Source organism: Babylonia areolata, chromosome 5, assembly GCF_041734735.1.
Source record: "Babylonia areolata isolate BAREFJ2019XMU chromosome 5, ASM4173473v1, whole genome shotgun sequence".
Taxonomy (NCBI): domain Eukaryota; kingdom Metazoa; phylum Mollusca; class Gastropoda; order Neogastropoda; family Buccinidae; genus Babylonia; species Babylonia areolata.
In genome coordinates, this window is record NC_134880.1 from 37,788,120 (window position 1) to 37,812,868 (window position 24,749).

At 41.5% G+C, this 24,749-nt stretch overlaps 1 protein-coding gene across 2 annotated transcripts in view; it reads left to right on the top strand.

Annotated features, from left to right (window-relative positions):
- Positions 1-14,628, top strand: part of LOC143282050 (centrosomal protein of 120 kDa-like) — a 29,022-nt gene extending 14,394 nt beyond the window's left edge. The window contains exons 14-22 of one of the 2 annotated variants that reach the window (XM_076587489.1): positions 606-717; positions 1,853-1,993; positions 2,753-2,842; positions 3,404-3,496; positions 6,879-6,991; positions 8,057-8,105; positions 8,656-8,778; positions 10,622-10,866; positions 11,648-14,628. In XM_076587489.1, coding sequence (XP_076443604.1) covers positions 606-717; positions 1,853-1,993; positions 2,753-2,842; positions 3,404-3,496; positions 6,879-6,991; positions 8,057-8,105; positions 8,656-8,778; positions 10,622-10,866; positions 11,648-11,882 — 1,201 coding nt within the window. In that variant the 3' untranslated portion in view covers positions 11,883-14,628. The remainder of the gene's footprint in view (positions 1-605; positions 718-1,852; positions 1,994-2,752; positions 2,843-3,403; positions 3,497-6,878; positions 6,992-8,056; positions 8,106-8,655; positions 8,779-10,621; positions 10,867-11,647) is intronic. The other variant, XM_076587490.1, reaches the window with a different exon arrangement.
- Positions 14,629-24,749: the final 10,121 nt, after the last annotated feature.

Genomic DNA, 24,749 nt, shown 5'->3' on the forward strand with positions numbered 1-24,749 from the left:
TGACAGTCACCAGTGGAAACTTTGCTGCTGATGATCTGCTGACTGTGCCATGTGTTCCAGCTGATGACAGGATTGACAGTATGTACTGTTGTCACTGACAGTAGGACTAATGATATGTGCTGTTGTTTTGACAGCAAGACTGATATGTACTGTTGTAGCTGACAGCCGGAATAACAATATGTACTGTTGTAGCTGACAACAGGACCGACAATATATGCTGTTGTAGATGACAGCAAGACTAACAGTTTGTACTGTTGCAGGTGACAAGACTAACAATATGTCCTTTTGCAGCTGAGGATAGGAATAACAATGTATATTATGTACTGTTGTAGCTGGCAGCAGGAATAACATTTACAATATGTACTGTTGCAGGTAACAAGCAATATGTACTTCTGCAGCTGACAGCAGGACTAAGTGTACATACTGTTAGAGCTGATGAAAGGACTAACAGTTTGTACTGTAGTAGTTGACAACAGGACTAACATTTTGTAGCTGACAGCTGCACTAACAATATGTACTGTTGCAGCTGACAGCAGGTCTGACAATGTGGATTGTTCAGCTGATGTCAGGACTGACAGTATGCAGTTCTGTTCTGTGCTGTGTAGACAGCTGCAGCAGTGTGCAGAGGTCAGCCTGGTGATGGCCCTGGAAGACTGGGGTCCCATTGCTCCCACCATCGTGACCAGTGACAGCACCAGCCAGCAACAGTCCTCACAGGTAGTCAGTGTAGTGGTCTGACGGTCACTGTTGTGAGGGCCCGTACATAGTCATGAAAGTTTTGGGAAAGGCTTGGAAAATGGAGATTCTAATCATTTCCTGGGCCGGGAAAGTCTTGGAAAAAATATATTTTGCCTTTCAGGGTTTTGAGAAGTCTTGGAATTTTGATTAGAAAAAAAGAAAATGAAGTCTTGAACCAGTACCATTCAGCAAAATGTTTTAAGCATTCAAAAAACAAAGAAAGAAAAAGTGGTGAACATTGAAACCAGGATATCCACCAATCTCTTGTCAGCTGCATAGTTGACAGATGTTTTTATATTCAGTTTGGCTTTGTGTTTGGTACAAAAACATTTTCCGTCTCATCTGGAATGAGGGTTTAGAAAAGGTATGGAACTTGGTTTGGTTTGGAAACCTGTGCAATTGTTTTAATGCAGCCAATTGTAACAAGGATGGTCGGCAGTTTGTCCTGGTCATGAAAAATTCCATTTTTGTCTTCAAGTGGCGGACTGAGATGGTCTCATCAGTATCAGTGATTTCAGCCATAAGTCAGCCATCATCTGATTTAGTTATCAGTATCAGTGATTGCCATTGTAAGCAAACTATTGTCTGATGTAGTCATTAGTATCTATGACTGCTGACATAAGGAAGGGATTGTCTGATGTAGTGTCACCAATTTCAATGATTTCTGATACAAGGAAACCATTCTCAGATAAACTGTCATCAGTATCAGTGACTTCTGTTATAAGTAAGCTGTTGCCGGCATCAGAAACGATATCAGTTCTCATCACTTGTGATCAATAATGTCAGTTGCTGTTACAGTATGATATCACCTTTGGTTCATATTCATAGTAGTACTTTCTTGTCAATGCCAACAAAAACACATAGAGCACTGTCAACTTTTGTTAGTGGTGACAGGTTTGGCATGAGTTGCCATCACTTTGTCATCAGTAATGCCTGTCAGTATCATCACAAACACAACTCTCAAGATTTTGAAGGATCAGCACAAAGCAAGGCCAAGTCCTCTGACAAGCATCACACTTTGCGTAAATTTGCAATATTCTCATAACGTCTCATTTCCGTAGACACTTAGAAAAGCTTCTTTGAAAGATTCTCACTCACTGTGTCATTCATTCAGCAGATGCCTGTGGGTGCACAGGGAGGCAACTCTTATCCCAAACAAGAGTTATCTGTCAGTCCTCGGCAGACCTCGGAGTACCAGGCAGCTCTGGAACTGGAGATCTGGAAAGAGACGCAGCAGCAAGCCTTTGAAAAGGAGGTGATGTAGACTTGGGCAGAAGTACAGAACTCACCATTCTGTTGGAATATTTTAGAACTGTTTGATGATTAAGTTTTTATTGTTGTTGTTTTGCCACAGGTAATAATTTTCCTGCAAGCACACATAATGCTAAAAGCAGTTAAATGAACATCAGTCACTTTGTTGTTGATTTTGTTGTTTTGCCACTGATAGGGTGCCACTGAAAAAAAGAAAAAGAAAAAAAGCAATGTGATTTCTAATTGAAAATCATCCACGTGCTAGGCCTGAGGGATACATTAAGTCTAAAAATAACTGTTTTAATTCATTTACTAAATCATCCATGTGCTAGGCCTGAGGGATACATTAAGTCTAAAAATAACTGTTTTAATTCATTTACTATAGCTTGCCTTCCATACCTGTTGCCATAAGACTTGGTGTTCAATATTTTTTTACTTTGTTAAAACTGCACATGTAATTACTATCTCTCATGTGTAAGCAAAGTAAGTCTGTGTAATAACTCTGTTTTGCGGTTAACATTCTTTTGGTTGTGTGTTTTAAGTACAGCATTACCAATTCCTTCCCAAATAACAATGTGGCACATGAAATATGAAGAAATCACTTAAGTGTTGTTTTTTTCTTGTTTTTGTTGTTGTTTTTTTTAAAATAAAATAATAATTTAATTGGAATTATTCATTAGTTATGAAGGCTTTACCTGCCTTGCTGTTATTGTTGTCATCATTACTGATCATCATCATAGTCTTTTTTATGTCTGTATTGCAGTTAAAACAGAAAGAGAGCCAGTACATGAAAGCACTGGCAGATGAGTGGAAGAAGCGAGACAAGGAGAGAGAAGTTCTCATGCAGAAGAAGGTGTGTGTTCAGCTGTATACTATATATGACATAACTTGTCAATGCAGAAGATTTCACTTCAAAAATGAAATTACAGTGACTTTCATATGTACGCATGTGCCTGATAAATAAAGATGATGTGTGTGTAAGTGCATGTTTTTGTGTATTCATAAATTACAACGGATAGTAGTTTGCACAGGACAGGAATGTCAGACCCCTGCCGGAGTCTGCACTAGTTGGGTCACGGTAAGTATGTTATTTAAACGTAATTTTAGATAGAAAATTTCCTTTAAATTGAATACACAAAAATGGTATCCCAGAAGCACATACTAGAAATACACAGCAGTTGATTGTGTTTCCACTGTTCAATCCAAGAAAACCTCCCTGTGAAATACTTGAAAAAGAGAGATTCAACTTCAGGTCATGCATTTTTACATCTACAGTTAAAAGTAAGCACACTTTAACACTGAATGTACTGAAATGTTTGAATTTCTGTAACATTATGCTCGTTCCACATGTACAATGATGTAAACGCACAAGGGTTGTGGCGTGAAGTGAGAACACAGCGATGTTGTCTTGCAGCTGACAGAATACACCCAGTGGGAAGCCCAGCTGAAAAAGACCCTGGCTGACCTGGAGAAACGGGACAAACAACTCTCTGCTAACGAGCATGAGGTAACTCCAGTACAAACCTTTTTCTTCTTTCTCTTTTTTGTTTGTTTGTTTTTGTGGCCTCATAATTTAGGACATTTTGTTTTTCAATATTTCAGTGATGATGATGATGATGGGGGTGATGAAGATGCTGCTATGTGGTTCAGGTTTTAAGTTTGGGACTACTGGACATGACTGTACTCTTGTAATAGACCCTGGTGTCAACCAGGCTGACGGATACAGATCAACATTCCCAAAAGAAGATACAGATCAACATTCCCAAAAGAAGTTACAGATCAACATTCCCAAAAGAAGTTACAGATCAACATTCCCAAAAGAAGATACAGATCAGATCAACATTCCCAAAAGAAGATACAGATCAACATTCCCAAAAGAAGATACAGATCAACATTCCCAAAAGAAGATACAGATCAGATCAACATTCCCAAAAGAAGATACAGATCAACATTCCCAAAAGAAGATACAGATCAACATCCCAAAAGAAGATACAGATCAACATCCCAAAAGAAGATACAGATCAGATCAACATTCCCAAAAGAAGATACAGATCAACATTCCCAAAAGAAGATACAGATCAACATTCCCAAAAGAAGATACCCCAAAAGAAGATACCCCAAAAGAAGATACAGATCAACATCCCAAAAGAAGATACAGATCAACATTCCCAAAAGAAGTTACAGATCAACACTCCCAAAAGAAGATACAGATCAGATCAACATTCCCAAAAGAAGATACAGATCAACATTCCCAAAAGAAGATACAGATCAACACTCCCAAAAGAAGATACAGATCAGATCAACATTCCCAAAAGAAGATACAGATCAACATTCCCAAAAGAAGATACAGATCAACATCCCAAAAGAAGATACAGATCAACACTCCCAAAAGAAGATACAGATCAACATTCCCAAAAGAAGATACAGATCAGATCAACATTCCCAAAAGAAGATACAGATCAACATTCCCAAAAGAAGATACAGATCAACATCCCAAAAGAAGATACAGATCAACATTCCCAAAAGAAGATACAGATCAACATTCCCAAAAGAAGATACCCCAAAAGAAGATACCCCAAAAGAAGATACAGATCAACATCCCAAAAGAAGATACAGATCAACATTCCCAAAAGAAGATACCCCAAAAGAAGATACCCCAAAAGAAGGTACAGATCAACATTCCCAAAAGAAGATACCCCAAAAGAAGATACCCCAAAAGAAGATACAGATCAACATTCCCAAAAGAAGATACAGATCAACATTCCCAAAAGAAGATACCCCAAAAGAAGATACAGATCAACATTCCCAAAAGAAGATACCCCAAAAGAAGATACAGATCAACACTCCCAAAAGAAGATACAGATCAACATTCCCAAAAGAAGATACAGACCAACATTCCCAAAAGAAGATACAGATCAACATTCCCAAAAGAAGATACAGATCAACACTCCCAAAAGAAGATACAGATCAGATCAACATTCCCAAAAGAAGATACAGATCAACATTCCCAAAAGAAGATACAGATCAACACTCCCAAAAGAAGATACAGATCAACACTCCCAAAAGAAGATACAGATCAACACTCCCAAAAGAAGATACAGATCAACACTCCCAAAAGAAGATACAGATCAACACTCCCAAAAGAAGTTACAGATCAACATTCCCAAAAGAAGATACAGATCAACACTCCCAAAAGAAGATACAGATCAACACTCCCAAAAGAAGTTACAGATCAACACTCCCAAAAGAAGTTACAGATCAACACTCCCAAAAGAAGATACAGATCAGATCAACATTCCCAAAAGAAGATACAGACCAACATTCCCAAAAGAAGTTACAGATCAACACTCCCAAAAGAAGATACAGATCAGATCAACATTCCCAAAAGAAGATACAGATCAACACTCCCAAAAGAAGTTACAGATCAACATTCCCAAAAGAAGTTACAGATCAACATTCCCAAAAGAAGATACAGATCAACACTCCCAAAAGAGCATCTGTGAAGTGGATGATCTTCAACTGTGTGGTTCTAGTCTTCCTGTTTCAAGCAAACTGCACACTAAGCTCTGGGTAGGAGCCAATCACAGGCCAAGAAAACACAACCTCAAACCTGCACCCTCCCTGTCGTCAGTATGCGGCGCTAACCACTTCACCACAACGGCTGGTTCGAACAGTTAGAAGAAGGAACATTTATTGATGGTATGCAGTAGAGTCCCTTATTATAAGAGTTTACAAGACTGCATTTTCAAGATTTCCATTTATTCCTTGTAAATGTTTGGTGCCAAAAGAAAATGATTCTGACTGAATATTGTCATTTTATTGATTCTAAGCAATCTGATGCTGTCAGAATTGTGTTTGAAATATCTCCAGAAATGCCCTGAAAAATCATCTTGTTTTGATGGTTGCTGTGAACTCCAGTTTGCAACATCCGGGGAACTGTATGGCAGTTACACCATCCTTACGCATGTTGTTAGTGTACAATAAAATCTGAAGCCTACCCAATGTGATCCTTCCATTATGTGACTGTACAGGCCCCAACTGGGTGTCCCACAGGCGTTCACAACTATTGTTGATTGCCACATTGCCACACATCTGAAATGAAAGTAACAGTTCCAATTATCGTTTTCATTTCAATATTTCCAGTGAAATTTATATATATATCTTCTTTTTGGTTAAGCATTTTCAGCATGAAAAGAGTCACAGTCAAAAATCACAGCCACCACTGTCACTGCGAAATACAGGTACGCATGAAAAAAAAGGGGACAAAAGCTACACTTTTGTTGGACAGTATTTGTTCCAGAGGAGATAGTGCAGGCAGAACAAACATTCATATGATCATTATGTCTCACGTCATCACCACTTGGCTGTAAAATGGCCTCCTTCTCTCAGGTGTAATGTTGAGCCAAAGGGGTCTGATGTGCCCTTCATACCTTGTTTCTTTCAAGTGGACCTGTTAATTTCTTTGGCAGCAGTAGAAAGAAAAACACAAAGTGTCAGGGAAAAAAGGAAATGCTTGGGTGTAGCAGTGTCTGTGTCAGGTCCATTGGCAGCAGAAAGTCAGTCACGGTGACTGGCTGTATTGCAGGTCACCATGTGGTTTGCAGAGTGGGGAGTGGCACATAGTATTTGGCATCATTCCTTCTTTCCATCTTCTCCTTGACCATCTAAATCGATGTATGACTTATCTTCAAGCTCCTCTCTTTCATATTTTTCCACTTCACATTGTATCTGGTCCAGAGAGAAATCAACAGAGAGAGTTAAGTGGAAAAGAAGTAACAAGACTAGGGCACAAGAACAGCAAGACAGTCTAACTGGCCCTGGTCAGCAAAGGCCTGTTGTCTAGTCATGGGAGGTTATCACAACTCACTGCTGTGTGTGTTCATCGCCAGGTGTCACGGCTGCGAGCGGAACTGCAGCGTGAGCATGACCGCAAGTTGCAGGAGATGAAGGAGGCTTCCAGGAGAATGAAAGATGACTGTGATCACCAGGTGGACCTGGAAAGGTACAGGATCTTCTTCCATGTCTGTTTGTGGGCTGCAACTCCCACATTTATTTATGTACCAGTGAGCTTTTACATGCGTGACTGTTCTTACCCCTGCTGTGTTGGCAGCCATACTCTGTTATCAGGGGCGGATGGTACAGGATGTTTTCTTTCAGGCTTTCAGATGAGACCACCATTCTGAAACTTGTGAAGAATGTTGTCATTTGAATGTTACTGAAATACAGGAAGCAATTAAAGAGAATTATATCATTCAAAGAACCTTGCACACTCTTTGGGCATTGTCTGCAATGTGCAGCTTTGTGGTCCTATCAGTTATGTGCAATGCACAGTTCTGCTCTTTGTATGAGCAGGAAGTTTGGGGCATTGTATGCAATAAGCAAGAATCGGTGTATTTTGTATACAATAGCGCACATTGTATGCAATTCTTCTCGGTAATCTGTGGGGAGCTTACGATGACAAGGTCTGTGCACTCTGCGATGACAGCGCATTTGACTCCGCAGCCCAAAGCTGGAACCCACAGGTGTCACAGCGATGTCTGAATTTTGGACTGAGGAGGCTGAGGCAATGCACAAATTGTACAAAATGGATATGACACATATATCACTGGAGAACACAGATAATGGTTAAATATATGAACCAACATTCACACAGTCCCTGTTAGTTTGTGATGAAAACGTCTCAGGAAAAAATATCAGATATTACTCCCATTTGGAGGATTACTGACACTAAACAGAATTGAAGACTTGTGCCGTTGCTGTATTCCAGTTCTGCTTAGTGGTTTGTGTTACTGTGTGCAAGTGTGGTTCATGGATGTCTGCTTAGACATTTCACTGAAAATTAATTTGTCCAAATATTTGTTAGCTGTTTTTCACACTGTACACACTGTATACATACTGTGTTATAGGTTTTCTTTGCAGGAATTAACTGTAAAAGTGCCAGGAAATGTCAGTTTCATGTTTATGAGTTATGTGTAAGATGTGTGTTAAATTACATTAGTGAGGTATGTTTGAGATGTGTGTTTAGGTATTAGTGAGATATGTTTAAGATGTGTGTTGTTTGTCACAGGATGAAGGTGAAGGAAATGGAGGAGATCATTAACAGATATAAAGGAGAGGTCAGTACAGAGAATTACTGATGTGAGGTATTCCGGTCTCTGTGTGGTTTAGACTTGTCTGTTCTTGTCTGTTTTGTTGTTTATTTGATCTGTGATTACGTTGGAATTTGAGAATCATTTTTATGTGTGTGTGTGTTTGTGTGTTTGTGTGTGAATGAGTATGACTGAGTGTGTGTGCTTGTGTGTCAACATGTGCCTGTGTGAATGCCGTTTATCTATTTCTTTTTTTTTGTGAGATTTTTAACGTGACAAGATAGGAACTAACTCTCAGGTGATATGTCACATGTTGAATTTGATTTTTTAAAAAGAAAGAAATATTTCTTCACCCCTCACCTGTCCATTGACTTCTGTTGATGTCGTTAGGACACCAGTGAGACAATACCACCACTCTCCTCCACCTGTTTCTGTCCTCTGCTGCTCTCTGGGATTCTGCCAGATTCATTCCTGACCATTCTTGGATATTTGTCTTCCCACCTCTTCCTCTGTCTTCCTCAAATACAAACAAGCGTTGTAAAGCCATCAAAAATGCAGTGGTCTCGTCTGTTCACAGCTGCAAGAATCGGACAGGAAGTACAAAGCTCTGGAGAAGGAGTTCTCTTCCTTCAAGGAACAGCTGAACTCCAAGCCTGAAGTGAGACTGCAGGCAGAGATCAACCTTCTGACGCTGGAAAAGGTGGGTATTGCTTTGACTGCTTACCACCCACACCTGTCATAGTTTAATTTCAGAAGTCGTGCATATCACCTCCCTTCACTGCAGTTATTTTTGTTGTTGGTTTTTTTTGTTTTTTTTAAATACTTATGTTGTGCCTATCTTTGGTCAGAGGCCAAGCTCTGGGGGCTTTATAAACAGTTAGTAATTTGCACAACAGGCTGCCAACCTTGGTAGTGCCGACTGATGTGTGCCTTCTTTTAGGCACTCATCATTTGTTTCCTGTTTCATATAGTCTACAGTGTATATTAGAGATGATTTTACTACAACATTTTGCCAGGGACAACTCTCTTTTTGCCATGGATTCATTTACGTGCACTGAATACATGACACACAAGTGGCCTACGTTTATATCTCATCTGAATTTCCTGTAACATGCATAAATTCAGTAAAAACATGACAGTGACATACAGTTGCTCACTGAATGTTTGTGTGTTACTGCAGTTGTAATAACAACAATATAACCTGTTACCTGAACCAGGAAAGAAACAACAGAATGAACAGTAACAACATTGATGTGTTGTGACATCACTTTTCATCAGTGATATGAGCAGACTGGTGCAATGGTTGCTTACCCAAAAGCTGGTGGTAATGCACCTGATGAGGAAGCCAGTGTCCAGGGGTTCTATTCCCACATGTGGCCCAGGATTTTCACTCCCCTGCTCCGCTAGACTGAGAGATGGTCTGGGTGCTAGTCATTTGGATGAGTCAATAAAACCAAGGTCCCATGTGCAGCATGTATTTTGTGCTTGTAAAAGAATCCTTGGCAACTAAAGTGTTGTCTCTGTTGAAATTCTGTATCAAAAAAAAAAAAAATAAATATATATATATATATATATATATATATATAAAAGAGAGAGAAAAAATCACTTTGACAGTAAAACAAATACACTTATAGACTGGAAAAAAAGGGTGGTGCTTTACTGTGGGTGTCGACGCACTCATCCCTGGGGAGAGCATCAGGAATTTCACACAATTGTTGTGGCAAAAATAAACAGTACAATACAATATGATATGATATAATATTATATAATATAATATGATATAATATAACATAATATTATATGATACAATACATGCAATGCAATATAATCCAGTACAGTACAGTACAATGTGATACAATACATTGGATTATATACAGTAGGACACAGTACAGTACAGTACAGTACAGTACAGTACAGCGAAAAATAATACATCACAACTCAGCACAGTACAATGGAATACAATACAATACACAACACAGCACAGTAGCACAACACAACACAGCAGAATGCAGCACAAGACATTACACACAATACAACACAACACAGCACAGTACAACACAACACAGTAGAATGCAACACAACACAAAACAACACAACATAGCACAGTTGAATGCAACACAACACAGTACAATACAACACAAAACAGTACAACATAACACAACACAGCAGAGTTGAATGCAACACAACACAGTATACTACAACAAAAAACAGTACAACACAACACAACGCAGTTGAATGCAATACAACACAGTACAATACAACACAATACAAAAAAGTACTACACAACACAAAACAGTACAACACAACACAACACAGTTAAATGCAACACAACACAGTACAATACAACACAAAACAGTACAACACAACACAGCACAGTAGAATGCAACACAACACAGTACAGTACAGTAGAATACAATACACAATACAACACAACACAGTACAACACAACACAACACAAACACAAACACAACAGAAAACACCATACAGAAAAGCACCACATTCTCAATCCCCCAACCCCCGCCATCCCCTCCCCACCCTGACAGGCGGAACTGGAGCGCAAGCTGGAATCAGCCAGCCAGTCCAAGGTGCACTACAAGCAGCAGTGGGGGCGGGCGCTGAAGGAGGTAGCGCGGCTGAAGCAGAGAGAGCAGGAGATGGCGCGGGCCTCGCTGCGGCAGCAGCAGCAGGAGCTGGAGCACATGCGACTGCGGTACCTGGCCGCCGAGGAGAAGGACGTGGCCCGGAGCGACAACCAGCAGCTGGAGGAGATCAAGAACGAGCTGAACAAGTGAGGCGCCGCAGTTTTTGGTTTTGTGGAGGGGAGGATGGAGGAGGTGTGATTGGGGGGGGGGGGGGGGGGCATGGGGAGGAGTGTGTGTTTGTGTTGTGGCCAAGAGCAACAGCCAGCAGCTGGAGGAGGTCGAGAACAAGCTGAACAAGTGAGGCAGCATCACCATGGTTTGGTTGTGGCAGGGTGGGATGGGGGTGGGGAGAGAGAAGGGGGAGGGGGGAGCAGTTTATGTATGTGTGCACATACATGTGCTTGTATATACTGTATTGTATGAGCAAGCGTGCAGCCATGTGTGTATGTGTTTGCACATGCATATTGTTACAGGCATGTGCATGTGTGTGTGAATGAGTTTGTGTGTGTTTCTGCATGTGTGTGTGTGTGTGTGTGTGTGTGTGTGTGTGTGTGTGTGAACATGCATGTGTGTATGTTGATATGTACAGGAATTAAAGTAAAATGTTCCAGTCATATAGTGCCACTAACAAGAGAAGTGTTGTTCAGTGTTGTGTTATATGTGTGTTTTGGTGGTTGATTTGTATGCGCGCACACACACACACACACACACGCATGCACACACACACACACATTTGCTTGTGTGCACGCACACACACACACGCATGCATGAACTCACGCACGCATTCATGTGCGCACACACACGCACATACATACACAAACACACACTTACATGGTCATCCTCACTGGCATGTGAACGACACTGTCAAACCTCAATAATTTCCCACCCACCCCTGATCGCCCCCTCTTTACACCTGTCTGCCCACAGACTGAAGCAGATGGAAGCCGACAAGCTGAAGCAGACATCCGACTCCAACTTTGCCGACTCTGGAGGCCACAAACCCCTCAACACGGACATGAACTCTTCCATGGACGAGCACATATCGCGCTTGGTGGAGGAGCGAGACACGCTGCTTAGGACTGGGGTGTACACCACTCAGGACAAAATCATCGTGGAACTGGATCGCCAGATCCGGGAAGCCATCGCCCAGAGGAACAGATGATGGAAAGTGGTGGAAGAGGTGTCTGAGTTTAAAGTTGGTGTGTGTGCATGTGATTAGGGGTCAAAACAGCTTTTGGGGAGAATGACATGTGGAATGACATGTGGAAGCACAGTGTTTGTTATGCCTGTAAAACTTAAAGTCCAGTCGAGCCAAGTTGTTACAACTGGAAAACAATGGAAAGTGGTTCTGAAAAATTAATATCAAACAAAAACAAAATATCAAACAAAATGTAAAAACATTTGTGACGTGAGAGAAAATGAAACACAAAATCATGATATTCACTGATTCATGTGTAACATGAGGGAAAATAATACAAAAGATCATGACATTTATTACACAGTGGAAAGCATGAACTACAGTCATATCCTCTTCTTCATCTTCCTTTTCTCATTCATAATCATATATTACACAAAATAAGCAGTTTCAGAAGGATTAGAGCTGTCATTGTCTTGTGATTGTGTCTGAGCTGGTTCAGAAACAAAAAAAATATGGTCATTTTTAACACAGACTTGAAAAATCTGAGAAAGTTGGATGTTTGTGAAAGGAAAAGGCACAATGTTTGTTGTAGACAGAAACAACTGTGCATGATATTTTAATCATACCTTTCATTCTTTGACCTCCCTCCTCTATTCCTCTTTATTTTGGACTGGCAGTGTTTCTAAGAGGAAGAGAGCCATGGGACCGTCATGGCCACAAAATCCAACATTCTCAGAAGAGAAAAATTAAATGAAATAAATGTAAGGTTCTGAAAATCATGAACAGGCACATGAGCTGCCTGCATTCTCTCATCATCTATGTTCATCTACGGCCTGCAGCTCCCATATGCATTCAGAAAGAACTTGCAGGGGCTTTACATACATGAGTCTTAGCTGGGGGGTTTTGTTGTTGTTGTTGTTTCTTTCCCACCAAGACACAGATGTTTGATGAACTGACTGGTAGATTGTTGAGTCCATGGTATTGATAGATTTGTCTGGCAGTTGCCCACTTGTATCCCAGCAGTATCCTCTTCAGCAGACAACAATGGTGACAAGAAGACGAAAATCAAGAGGACTTAGTTGCATGGTGGAGTGATGGCATGGTGGTAACATGTCCACTCAGGATGCGAGAGAATCTGAGCGCACAGGATAGAATCCCAATCTCCCCAGTATATTCTCTCACTTCACTAGATCTAGAGTGGTGGTGTGAATGCTAGTCATTCAGATGAGTCAAAAAACCAAGGTCCGATGTGTTGCATCGTAAAAGAACCCATGGCAACATAATCAGGACAGGAATCGGACTCCCTGCCGTAGTCTGCACTAGTGGGTCTCGGTAAGTATGTCAGATAAACGTAATTTTAGGAAAAAAAAATTCCTTTTGATAGGAAAATCGATCAACTTGCAGACAGTAAAGAAAGGGTGATGGTGCTGCGCTTTTGTGACACGCTCTCCCTGGGGAGAGCAGCCCATATTTCACACAGAGACATCTGTTATGACAAAGAATTCAATGCAATAAGATATGATATAATACAGTACAATACAGTTCATCCACACTGAGTGACTGAAAGATTTCTTGGGTTCTTTTGTTTGTTTGTTTTTTGTTTGGTTTTTTTTTGGTCTTTTCTTAACAGTGCAAAAAAGAAGCACAAATTCTTCATTAAAAGGGTTGCCTTACTGAAAAAATGTAACAGTACGGATGTCATGTTTGAATTCAGCAGCAGAGTTTTGGACCCTCTTCTCAGTACAAAAATTGCGTTCTCCTGTTTTTACTATCAACAAGTCAGTCTAGGATTCAGAGGATTCGATCTTGATTAAATGGCAAATTAGAAGGACAATCAAAGGTCCAACAGCCAGAAGTGATGACAGGCAACAAGGATACAGCAAATGAATGAAATGCAAGTCACATTTGTGTTGACTGCAAACACTAAGACAAAGGTCTGCTTTTGTTCATAACTTATAACAAACAAAAAAAAATAACATAAAAGATTGCTGACTTTAAGTAATAGATGATTGATTCGTCTCTTGACCGATTTGCAAGATGCATATTTCACTTTTCCCAAGCAGTATCCCATTACATCTGTTCTACTGTCTGTAATAATCACAGTGCCTTTCATTTTTGTCATAAATGTGATTTATTCTTAACATTCTGTTCTGTTGGCAACTTTTTTTTCTTTTTTCTTTTTTTTTTTTTTGCCAGGTTATACTTTTGTGTTGATCAAATCAAATATCTTGATGAATGGTTTTTAGTGAAGGGGTGAAATCATTTAAATGTCTTGTTATATATATAAGAACTATTTATTATGTTTATTATGATTAATTTTAATGTCTTTTTTGTAAGGATTATTATACCCTTTGAAGACGTGAAATAAACAGTTTACAAACATATGTGTTATGTGATAAAACATGATATGAACAATGTGAAGGGAGAGAACTACAGATGTGTGAACTCTTTGAGTACATTGACTGCACTTGGAAAGGCTTTAGTGACATTTATGTGCACAGAATCTGGTCTGTGTCTGCATCTGCCAAGCTAGCTCCCTCAGTATTGGGTGTACTTTGAAGAAGTGTGTGTAATTGTGTGCAAGTGTGCATGCACAAATGTATATGTCTGTGAGCGTATGCCTGTGTTTCCAGCAAGTTTGACACACATATATTTTGGAGTTGTTGAAATTACAGATGCTTGTATATTTTTCTTTTGTTTTCATTTTAGATTTCTCTGTGGGAATCAACAAAGAGAGTCTGTGTAAATAACCTGCTGTCATGAGAACTCTTGCTAAAAGAAAAGAAGGAAGTTAGTGTGTTTTATCATTTCTGCCATTTGATTGGAAAGAGTCAATCATATGAACATTACTGATTTTTCGAATGAGAAACTATTCCCTCTTGTTTTGATGTACATAATAAGATAAGTATTGTCCTGAAATGAGACTGTACATTAGTACACGTTGCATATTTTAGTCAACTGTGTTTATAATTGACTTTGGCTTTTTTTTTTCTTTTGTATCTTTTTTTTCTCTTTTCTTGACAAATATTATGGGACCATATTTTCATACCCTTTTGTATGCCCTCTCCCTCTCTCTGTTTTTGTTCTTTCTCACTCTCTCTCTCTCTCTCTCTGGTTCTGTTTGCCTGTTATTTTGTCTGTATCTTTTCCTCTCCCTGTCTGTTTGTTTCTGTTTATACATACACCACCTGCGTCAGAACCAGACAACAGGAAGGTTTTGAATGATCTGATGACCCCACAAGTCCACCCAGCAAAGAGAATGCTTTGTATCAATGTGTCTTGTAGAGATGAAGCTTTTGCCTTTCTTATCAGTGCCTGCACTGGTTCCTTGAGGTCAGCCTCTTGCATCCAGGCCTAGTCTTCATCATTTCCGTCCAGACCGGTGTTTATATTTTCAGGTCTTACCATTGTGTCTATTTGTTTATCGCTCTATTCATGACAGATTGTAAAGCTCTAAGCGCTTCAGTTCATTATTCATTTTCTCTGTCTCCCTCTCTCTCTCTCTCTCTCTCTCTCTCTCCAGTCATGTTACTGAAAAGCTTGTAGAGGAGATAAACCTGGTTTGGCCATCTGATCTGTGTTTTGCTCAGTGCTCTGTCCCTGCCTTTATTTAGCTTTCTGTACTGTGTCTTGTAGTGTATGTGATGTATGGTTGATAACAGTGCTGGACATACTCATAACTGACTTGTAAAAATTAAAATTCAACAGTCAATTTCATTCGTGTATTTGTTAGTTCTGTGTATGAATGGGTGTCCATGTTTATATGCATGTATGTGTGTCAAGATGTCAGTGAGTACATAAAACCCAGTGCATAGATCCAGTCTGTGTGGTTCCATCATGGGCTTCAGCATAGGCCCAGTTTAGTCTTTTTCTGGGTCTGTGCTCTGTGCTCAGACCCAGTTTCAGTTTCTCAAGAAGGCGTCACTGCGTTCAGAAAATCCTTATACGCTGCACCACATCTGCAATAGCCGAATGGTTAAAGCGCTGGACTTTCAATCTGAGGGTCCTGGGTTCGAATCTCGTTGCACCTGGTGGGTAAAGAGTGGAGATTTTTCCGATCTCCCAGGTCAACATATGTGCAGACCTGCTAGTGCCTGAACCACCTTCGTGTGTATGCGCACACACAAGATCAAATACGCACGTTAAAGATCCTGTAATCCATGTCAGCGTTTGGTGGGTTATGGAAATAAGAATATACCCAGCATACACACACCCGAAAACGAAAATGTTACATGTCTGTCTGAGTGTGTATGCGTGTGCGTCTGAAATCTGATTGAATGACACAGGAAACGAATGATGAGCGCCCAGTGGCAGTCGTCAGTCGGCTCTACCCAGGTAGGCAGCCTGTGGTGCAAATGTCCCTGTGTATGTAAAGCGCTTAGAGCTTGGTCTCTGACCGAGGATAGGCACTATATAAGTATCCACATCAATCAATCTGACCACCAGTTTAACCCAACGTGCCTGTCAGACATTGAGTGCATGCATATATGTCGTGTACCTATCACAGTGGATTTATTCTACATGACTTTACAAGAGGACAACACATTTGTTGCCATGGTTTGTTTTTTTTCAGTGCGGCAAGTGTATGCTGCACACAGGATCTCGGTTTTTCCATCTCATCCAAATGAGAAGATGGTCACTTTGATTTTCTAGTTAAATGTGGGAGAAAGAGGGGGACCAGGAACTGAACCAGGACCTTAAGGAACAATGTATTGGCAGATAAGTGTCTTAACCATTCTGCCACCTTCCTCCACCTTACTTTCCTCCCAGTTATTTCAATGTGATCATGTGGCCATTGTATTGTTGCTGGAGAGAGAGAGAGAAAAAATGAACTCATACGTGATTCTGTTGTTGTTTTTATCCATGTGAGAAGGGGCATTGTATCAATGTGAGCTCGCGTGTGCACACACACACACACACACGCACGCACGCACGCACGCACGCACCCCCCCCCCCCCCCCCCCCCTCACACACACACAAAGAAAAAAAAACACGTCCGTACATGTATGTCGCTGTTGCCACACCATTCTCTTCGTTTTGGCATGTCAGTGTGCATGACGTCACTCCACCGGCTTTCCACCCTCTGTGTGAGTGTGTGTGTGTGTGTGTTTACGTGTGCGTGTGTGTGTATGCACGTGTTTGTATAGTCACGAGTTGAAAGAATGGGACTCTCACACTCCATACATACTCTCTCTCTCTCTCTCTCTCTCTCACACACACACACACACACACACACACACACACACACACACACACACTATGTGCGTGTGTGTGTCTCACGTATACACATGCGATTGTGCACTATAGCACAGAGTTGAATTGAAAACACACACATACACACACGCGCACACACACACACACACACATACACATACACACACACTACTCCTGAGGCAACCAGGGGAACTGTTGTTGATGTGTGGAGAAGGTGATAGATAGAACAGTAGATGGGAGGTGACGGGGGAGCGGGGTGTGGGTGCCAGGGGTCCTAGGCATCCGCTGCCGAGTAGCAACAGCAGTCTTCTTCTTCTCTTCTTTGCGTTCGACAGCTACGCAGTCAGGGTCGAAGTCCGAGGGATGCCACAAACTCGGACGGCCGGTGAAGATCGGCTGCCGTCCCCCAGAGCTTGGTGTTGAGGTCAGCACCCCCAGGCCAGGACTGCTGCCGCATCTTCTCATACAGGGGGCAGTCTTGGAGAATATGGGATGGGGTCTGGTCAGCCTGGCCGCAATCACATAGGGATGTGGCTGCCACTCCAATCCTCTTCAGGTGTGCTCGGAGGCCGCAGTGTCCTGTGCGAAGGCGGTAGATGGTAGTCTGGTGTCTTCTCTCCAGTGTCCTGATGGGATCTTGGTGTACCTGGTAGCCTCCGTTCAGGGTGACCCAGCCTCTTCGGAATCTGCTGCGGAGGAGAGTTTTTGCTTCCTCATATGTGGCAGGAATGGTTGGCTGTGTGAGCTGGCTTCCTTCCTTAGCGAGGTGGTCTGCACGCTCGTTGCCTGGGAGGCCTACATGTGCAGGCACCCACTGGAGGGTCGTTGGGGCTGTTTGGGTAAGGGTTGTGAGGGAGGCCTTAAGGGACTGGATCAGTGGACCAGGATCAGGGGAGTCAAGGGCCTGGAGTGTGGACATGGAGTCAGTGAAGATGGAGATGCTGCCAAGGGGCTTTCCACAGGAGGAGAGGAATTCTGCTGCTGTTTTGATGGCCAGGACTTCAGCTCTGAAATTGGAGTGCGATGCTGCTGTGCTCTCCATCGGGAAATCTGACGTAGACACCACTGCCTCCGTTGTGTGTGGCTTCCTCCGCTGATCCGTCCGTGCATACATGGGTCCAGGAGCTGGCTGGGTAGGACTCTTCTATCATGGCCAGAGTCAGGATCTTGAGAGTAGCTGGTTGCTGGTCTTTGGTGGTGATGCCAGGAACTCTGAGGCTGATGGTGGCCTCTATCTCTTGGTCAAGCCTCCAGTCAGGCAAGGCAAGGTCAATGCAAGACTCCCCTTTTGCCGCCAGAACATCGCTGTGCTGTGCTCTGAGTGCTTTATACTGGTGATTGAGACTGACGTTTGAGACGGTTCTTGGTGGGCTGCTCCAGTCTGTGGTGTAGGTGATGAGAGGGCAGTCTTCTGAGCTTCTCTCCCTGCATCAGGACTTTCAGGTTGCGTCTTCTCTCCAGGGGCTCAACGTTAGCAGTTTTCTCCATGTCATGGATCGGCGTGGACCTCATGGCTCCAAGTATGAGGCGTAGTCCCATATTTTGGACTTTGTCGAGCCGGCTCTTGTTGGTCTTGGAGGCTGTGCCCCACGAGGTTGAGGCGTACTCCATGGTGGGTCTGACTGCTCCCATGTAGACCCTGGCGAGAAGCCTGCTGTCTGCTCCCCAAGTCGTCCCGGCCAGCTTCTTCAGCAGGGCTAGCTTGCGGATGCCTCTCCTCTCCATCTCCTCAATCTGGGGCCTCCAGGTCAGGCGGGTGTCCAACCTGACACCAAGGAATGTTGGTATGTCCGTCTGGGGCAAGACCTGTCCCTGGAGCTTCAGCTTGACTTGCTCGTTGGCAGTGGAGAGAGAGAAAAGTGTTGCGTTGGTTTTTGTGGTGTTGAGCTCAGCTACATGGACAGAAGACTGGGGTCTTGAGCTCTTGAGCAACAGCAGTCAAGAAGATCAGGAGCAGCACATAGAACACGTGCATTATGGCACAAGGTGGGTTAGAAAATTTTGTTTTCTTAAGGTGATTGGGCAATGGAGTTGTCTGATTGCTTCTGGGAGAGAGTTCCACAGTGTGGCGCATGAGTAAACTAAACTAGATTAAATTTTAAAGAGGATCAGTCAAGTTTGGTATTAAACACTGAACCGAAAGAGATAAAATGAAATGAACACGCCTTTGACAACGGTAAAAGTTATGTGTATGCGAGGGGTGTTCATTAAAGATTTCCCCTGACCCATTTCACATCGGACTGAGAGGAACGAAAATTGGTATGCCGGTTTATAGTCCACTGATTCTCTTCATAGATACCGCCAAGGGTGACACACTTCTCCCATCGCTTTATGCAGCTGTGAAGACCTTCCCTGTAGAAGTCTGCAGGTTGCGCCAGAAGCCACGACTCGACCATGGAAATAAACTTTTCATCGTTCGGGAAGTGCTTGCCCTTCAAAAATGACCCAATGATTGGAAAGAGGTGGACGTCAGATGGTGCGAGGTCGGGAGAGTAAGAGGTGTGAGGAAGGATTTCATAACCGCAGGCCGTGTTTCCGTCCATCCAACATGCGAGTTGTAAACCGGGGGTGGGTTTGTTGCAGGTGGTGGACACCTTTGGTCATCATGCCACGCCTCTCGGTTTTGATGGCCTCCCGCAGTTTCCACAGCAACGAAGCGTAGTGCGTCCCGCTAATTGTGGTACCCTTTGCGAGGAAACCCTTCATCACTACTAGACTCCGCGCTCAGTGGTCCCAAAAGACCGTGTCGAGCATGACATTGCCCGCCGAGGGTTGGACACATGCCTTCTTCGGAGGTGGTGAGTCAAAATGCTATGGATCATAGTGATCGACCTATGTTTTGTCGTGTGTGATAAGTCTGTCGAAGAAGTCTCCCTGGTTTTCTTGGCACATAGCCAAAAGAGCTTGGGAACATGTGATTCGTTCCTGCTTCTGGAAACTGAGGTGTGAGCAACCGAGAAATCCATCATGCAGTCAACTTCCGCTTGTGCAAAATGGTAATGGGGATGATTTTTTTTTTCCACAGACCCCATACTGATCTTGATGGTGTCTTCATTAATGGCGGACTGTGGTCGCCCGGGATGGGAGCCATTTCCATTGATGTTCGACTACTGACAGTTGAACTGACGATACCAGTGCTTGACTTCGTCATACGATGGGGTGTCCCCCAATACGACGTTCATCTCATCTCACGTCTCCTTTGGTGTGTGGCCTCTCAAGTACAAAAACTTGATCACCACTCTGCATTCAACTGGCTCCACTATCACACCTTACTTTACCAAACCATCTAGTGTAAAACGGAGAAACATGTTACGAGTTCAGAGATAATTACCACGTGAACAATAGAGGTATTATCATAGTACATGCGCGGCGCAATAGCCGAATGGTTAAAGCGTTGGACTTTCAATCTGAGGGTCCCGGATTCGAATCTCGGTGACGGCGCCTGGTGGGTTAAAGGGTGGAGATTTTTCCGATCTCCCAGGTCAACATATGTGCAGACCTGTTAGTGCCTGAACCCCCTTCGTGTGTATACGCAAGCAAAAGATCAAATACGCACGTTAAAGATCCTGTAATCCATGTCAGCGTTCGGTGGGTTATGGAAACAAGTACATACCCAGCATGCACACCCCCGAAAGCGGAGTATGGCTGCCTACATGGCGGGGTAAAAACGGTCATACACGTAAAAGCCCACTCGTATATATACGAGTGAACGTGGGAGTTGCAGCCCACGAACAAAGAAGAAGAAGAAGAGTACATGCGCAATTTCACTGAGCCTCCTACAATAACCAGAAGTCAAGGGAAATCTTTAATGAACATCCCTCGTACACACGATGATCTTGATTAACCTTGGCGTTAATGATAAGATAATACAGACTATAAAATATAACATGATCAAAGGCAGTGATTTTCCTAGACAAAGAAATTGATTCAGTTCGAGTCAGTCACGCTCGGACAGATAAGCACACTGACAGAGTTATTATTTGAGATGTGCTGCTGATTTCGAGACGCGTAGCGCTATTGACACGTGGCGACTTAAAAGACTGAAGTAGTGCTATCGGACTGACACGTAGCGTTCAAATTTTGTGACATCGCGCTTATGACGAACACGTGGCACTACTACAGTACACACACCTGTTTGTGCGACTGAAAGTCGGGCATCTGCTCTTTTGAATTAAAAAAATATATATATTGTTAACAACCGACGTGGTATAGCTAACTGATCGAAAAATAATATTTAGATGTTTTTAGATCAGCGACTGATTGACACCTTCTTGAACTGACTGTGTTGTAAACTGAACCACGTGTTTGTTTTGTATTGTCCGTTTATTCTATGTGGCAAACTTTGAAAATTCAAACTCAGAATTAAAAGGCGGTGCCCGTCTTGAATAAAACCTGATTTGTGTTTGCACATTTCTTCTGTCATTGCTACTGTGTGCACTTGTGAAGTGGGTAAAGCTCGGAGCTTTCTTTTTGAAGGAATGTCTGGGTTTCAGTGTTCCAATTTACCCGTTATTTACCTGTGTGATTGCTGGATCGGTATCATAAGCAGCGTTAACTTGAATTTGTGTACCTTGCGTATGAACAGAGTTACCACTCCTTATTATCAGTTAAATCATTATTTTACTTCACTCAGTCCACTGAGGGCCGATAAAAAACAAACAAACACGGAGTGGTCCAAATGTGTGCAACAAAACAGTTCTTTTTGCAACAAAATAGAATAAATACCACTGTAGTAGATAATAGTAATTTTCAACAAATCTAAGTCACGAAGAACAAAACAGGTTCACATAAAATTGTTGCAGATATTTCTTCATTCGCTGAGTTGCAACTGATATTAATAACATATGAAACATCAAAATTTGAATAGGGATGGTAAACACATGTGTATATTGAATCAGATTGACTGAGAGACTTTTTTTCCCCCAACGATTTCTGGATACTGATCCATTTTGATCTTCCAGTCAGAATCTGTTCTTTACGACTATTTGACGCACTTCGTTTTTCCACCTTCATACTCCCCTGAACAAGCTGCATTCTCTTTCCCACGCTAAATTGACGTTCGAGGCGGTCCACTGCGCCAGGGTTCATGAGTCACATTTGCAAATACTGGTACATTTCCAAGAAAAATATGTAGCATATTATTTTGTTCTTTTCATATCAATACATGGTCTCGTGTTTGTTGATTTGGCCATCATCTGCCTTCCATATTTTCACAGTGAATGAATTGTTTGGACAGTGCTCTGACAATGTTTATTCAAACAAACCTGACGGTCAACACGTCGGTATTTATAATTCGACACATTAATAATCAGAGCATGAAGTGTTTCTTGTGTATTGCGTAAAATGTCAACAAAATTGTACTTTAAAACAGACGGCTGATCCCGTGCTGTCTTCGTAAACTGATTCACCTAAGTTGCAGTCAGTGTAATACTGATTTCATTCCTTATGAAATGTCATGGCTGGTAAGAAAGAGATTCATAAAAAACAAATATACGTCTTCTATTGACCAGTTTAGTATAACACACATTAAATTTAAAATGTATGTTTCCTTTTGACCCAAAAGAACTTTCTTTCAGTTTGGTACATGTTACTGTACAGTCTGCTGCAGTGTCCTACTCACTGAGGCATCGGTCAGCGCCAGCGCGGTAGCAGTCAGTCACATGTACCGTACCGCCTAAACGCTTTCGCACTCCGCGCTTGCCTCTCTCGCACGCTCTCGTCTTGCGACTCTTGTAAGGCGCTCTTTCACGACCAGAGGTGTGCATAATGATTATTAAAAATAAAAAATCTGATTATCTTCCCGCCCCCCTCAAGATCAGTATCAGGATTTGGGGCGTCAGGTTGTTTTATACAACTTAGCCATTTTTGGCTATTTATGCACCTTCAGATTTGCTCCTTTACATTGTTGGTCAGGTCGTTGACTAGCTCAGTCATTTTATCCATCAAAGTCATATTTCGTTTTTTGTCAATAACTCGTGTTTATCTACGAGGTTTTTAAAGGTGTACGCTTGATATTGTTTGCTAATTTGTTCCAATAATTTGTTACTCTGTTCCTAAATGTAAACTTTCTGAGATTTGTTCTGGAATACTGTTTACATATTTTGTCTGTACTGTTTCTTGTGGTGTGTACCTTTGGAGTACAAAAAAGCATGCTTTGTTTACATCGTCAAACCCATCTTTAAACGATATTTTGTATGTCTGTATCAAGTCCCTTCTTACTCTTCTTGCTTTAAGTGATGGTAGCTGTAAGTACTATTTGTTATATGTTTGTCAAATGATAAATTTTTGTCAAATGTGACACCTAAGTCGTTTTCTTCAACACATTTTTATACTTTTATTTCTTTGTCTCCGATTTTCATTATGTATTCTTTCCCTGGGTTTGATTTCCCAATATGAAGTACTTTACATCAAGTTTTTTAGCATTAAAATATAGATTCCATGTGTCTGACCATTTTACTAATATTTCAATATCTTTTTGTAAATCCTGATAGAATTTTGGAGAGTTGTATAATTTTGTGTCATCTGCAAAACTTTTTACATGTACTCTTTAGTTCGCAAGGGAGATCATTTATGAATAAAGTAAATAGTACAGGTCCTAATATACTGCCTTGTGGTATGCCAGTTATAACATCAGCTTTACCGAAGAAGGAACTACCAATCCTAACCCTTTGAGTTCTTTTGGTTAGAAAGTCCCTTATCCACCCAAGTGCGTTTCCTGTTATTCCATAAGATTCCAGTTTCTTTAGTAGTCTTTCATGTGGTACAAAGTCAAATCCTTTTTGGAAGTCTAAGTATAACACATCTATGTTTTCTCCCTTATCTATCTCTTTTGTAAAGTCCTCCATCACTTCCCGGGCAGAAGTTGAGTCACACATGACCTATTTTTGCGGAATCCATGTTGGCACTCAGCATACAATTTATTATCAGTCATGTGCCTAACAATAGCCTCTCTTAGGAATGATTCTAATAATTTACATATGATACATGTTAAGCTCACTGGCCTGTAATTCCCTGGGTCTGTTCTTGTTCCTTTTTTGAAAATTGGTATAACTGTTGCTGTTTTCCAGTCTATGGGCAGAGTCTTTTCCTCAATTGATTTGTTAAAGAGTATGTATAATGGGACTGCAATCTCTTCACTCAGCTCTTTTAGTATTTTTGAAGGAATGGCATCAGGACCACAAGCTTTGTTTGGATTAAGAGTTTGAAGTTTCTTTTTTTTTCTTTTTTTTAAATTTTTTTTTTATAGCTTCAACTGAAACATCTACACTTTCCAAAATCTTACCATTTGACTTTGAAGCTGCACTTAGAGAAGGTACAGTACTTATATCTTCTTTTGTAAAAACACTAGAAAAAAATGAATTCAAAATATCCGCTTTTCCACTGTCTGTTTCTACTGTGTCTCCATCTTTAGTTGTTAATGGACTCACTCCTGTTTTCATTTTAGTTTTTGATCAGTTGTACATATCTCCAGAAAGCTTTAGGGTTATCTTTATATCACTGTGATCAGTATATTTTATTCTATTTCATTGTAAAAAGAAAGGTTTTGTTGCTCACAATCGAACCAAACGCAAATTTTAATCCAAATTCCTTTATTTTACCCGCAGTGCTGCCTTAAGGTTTCTTTCAAGTGTTGCAAAAACTTCCGGTTAACTGGGCTTACCTCCCATTTCTAACTTT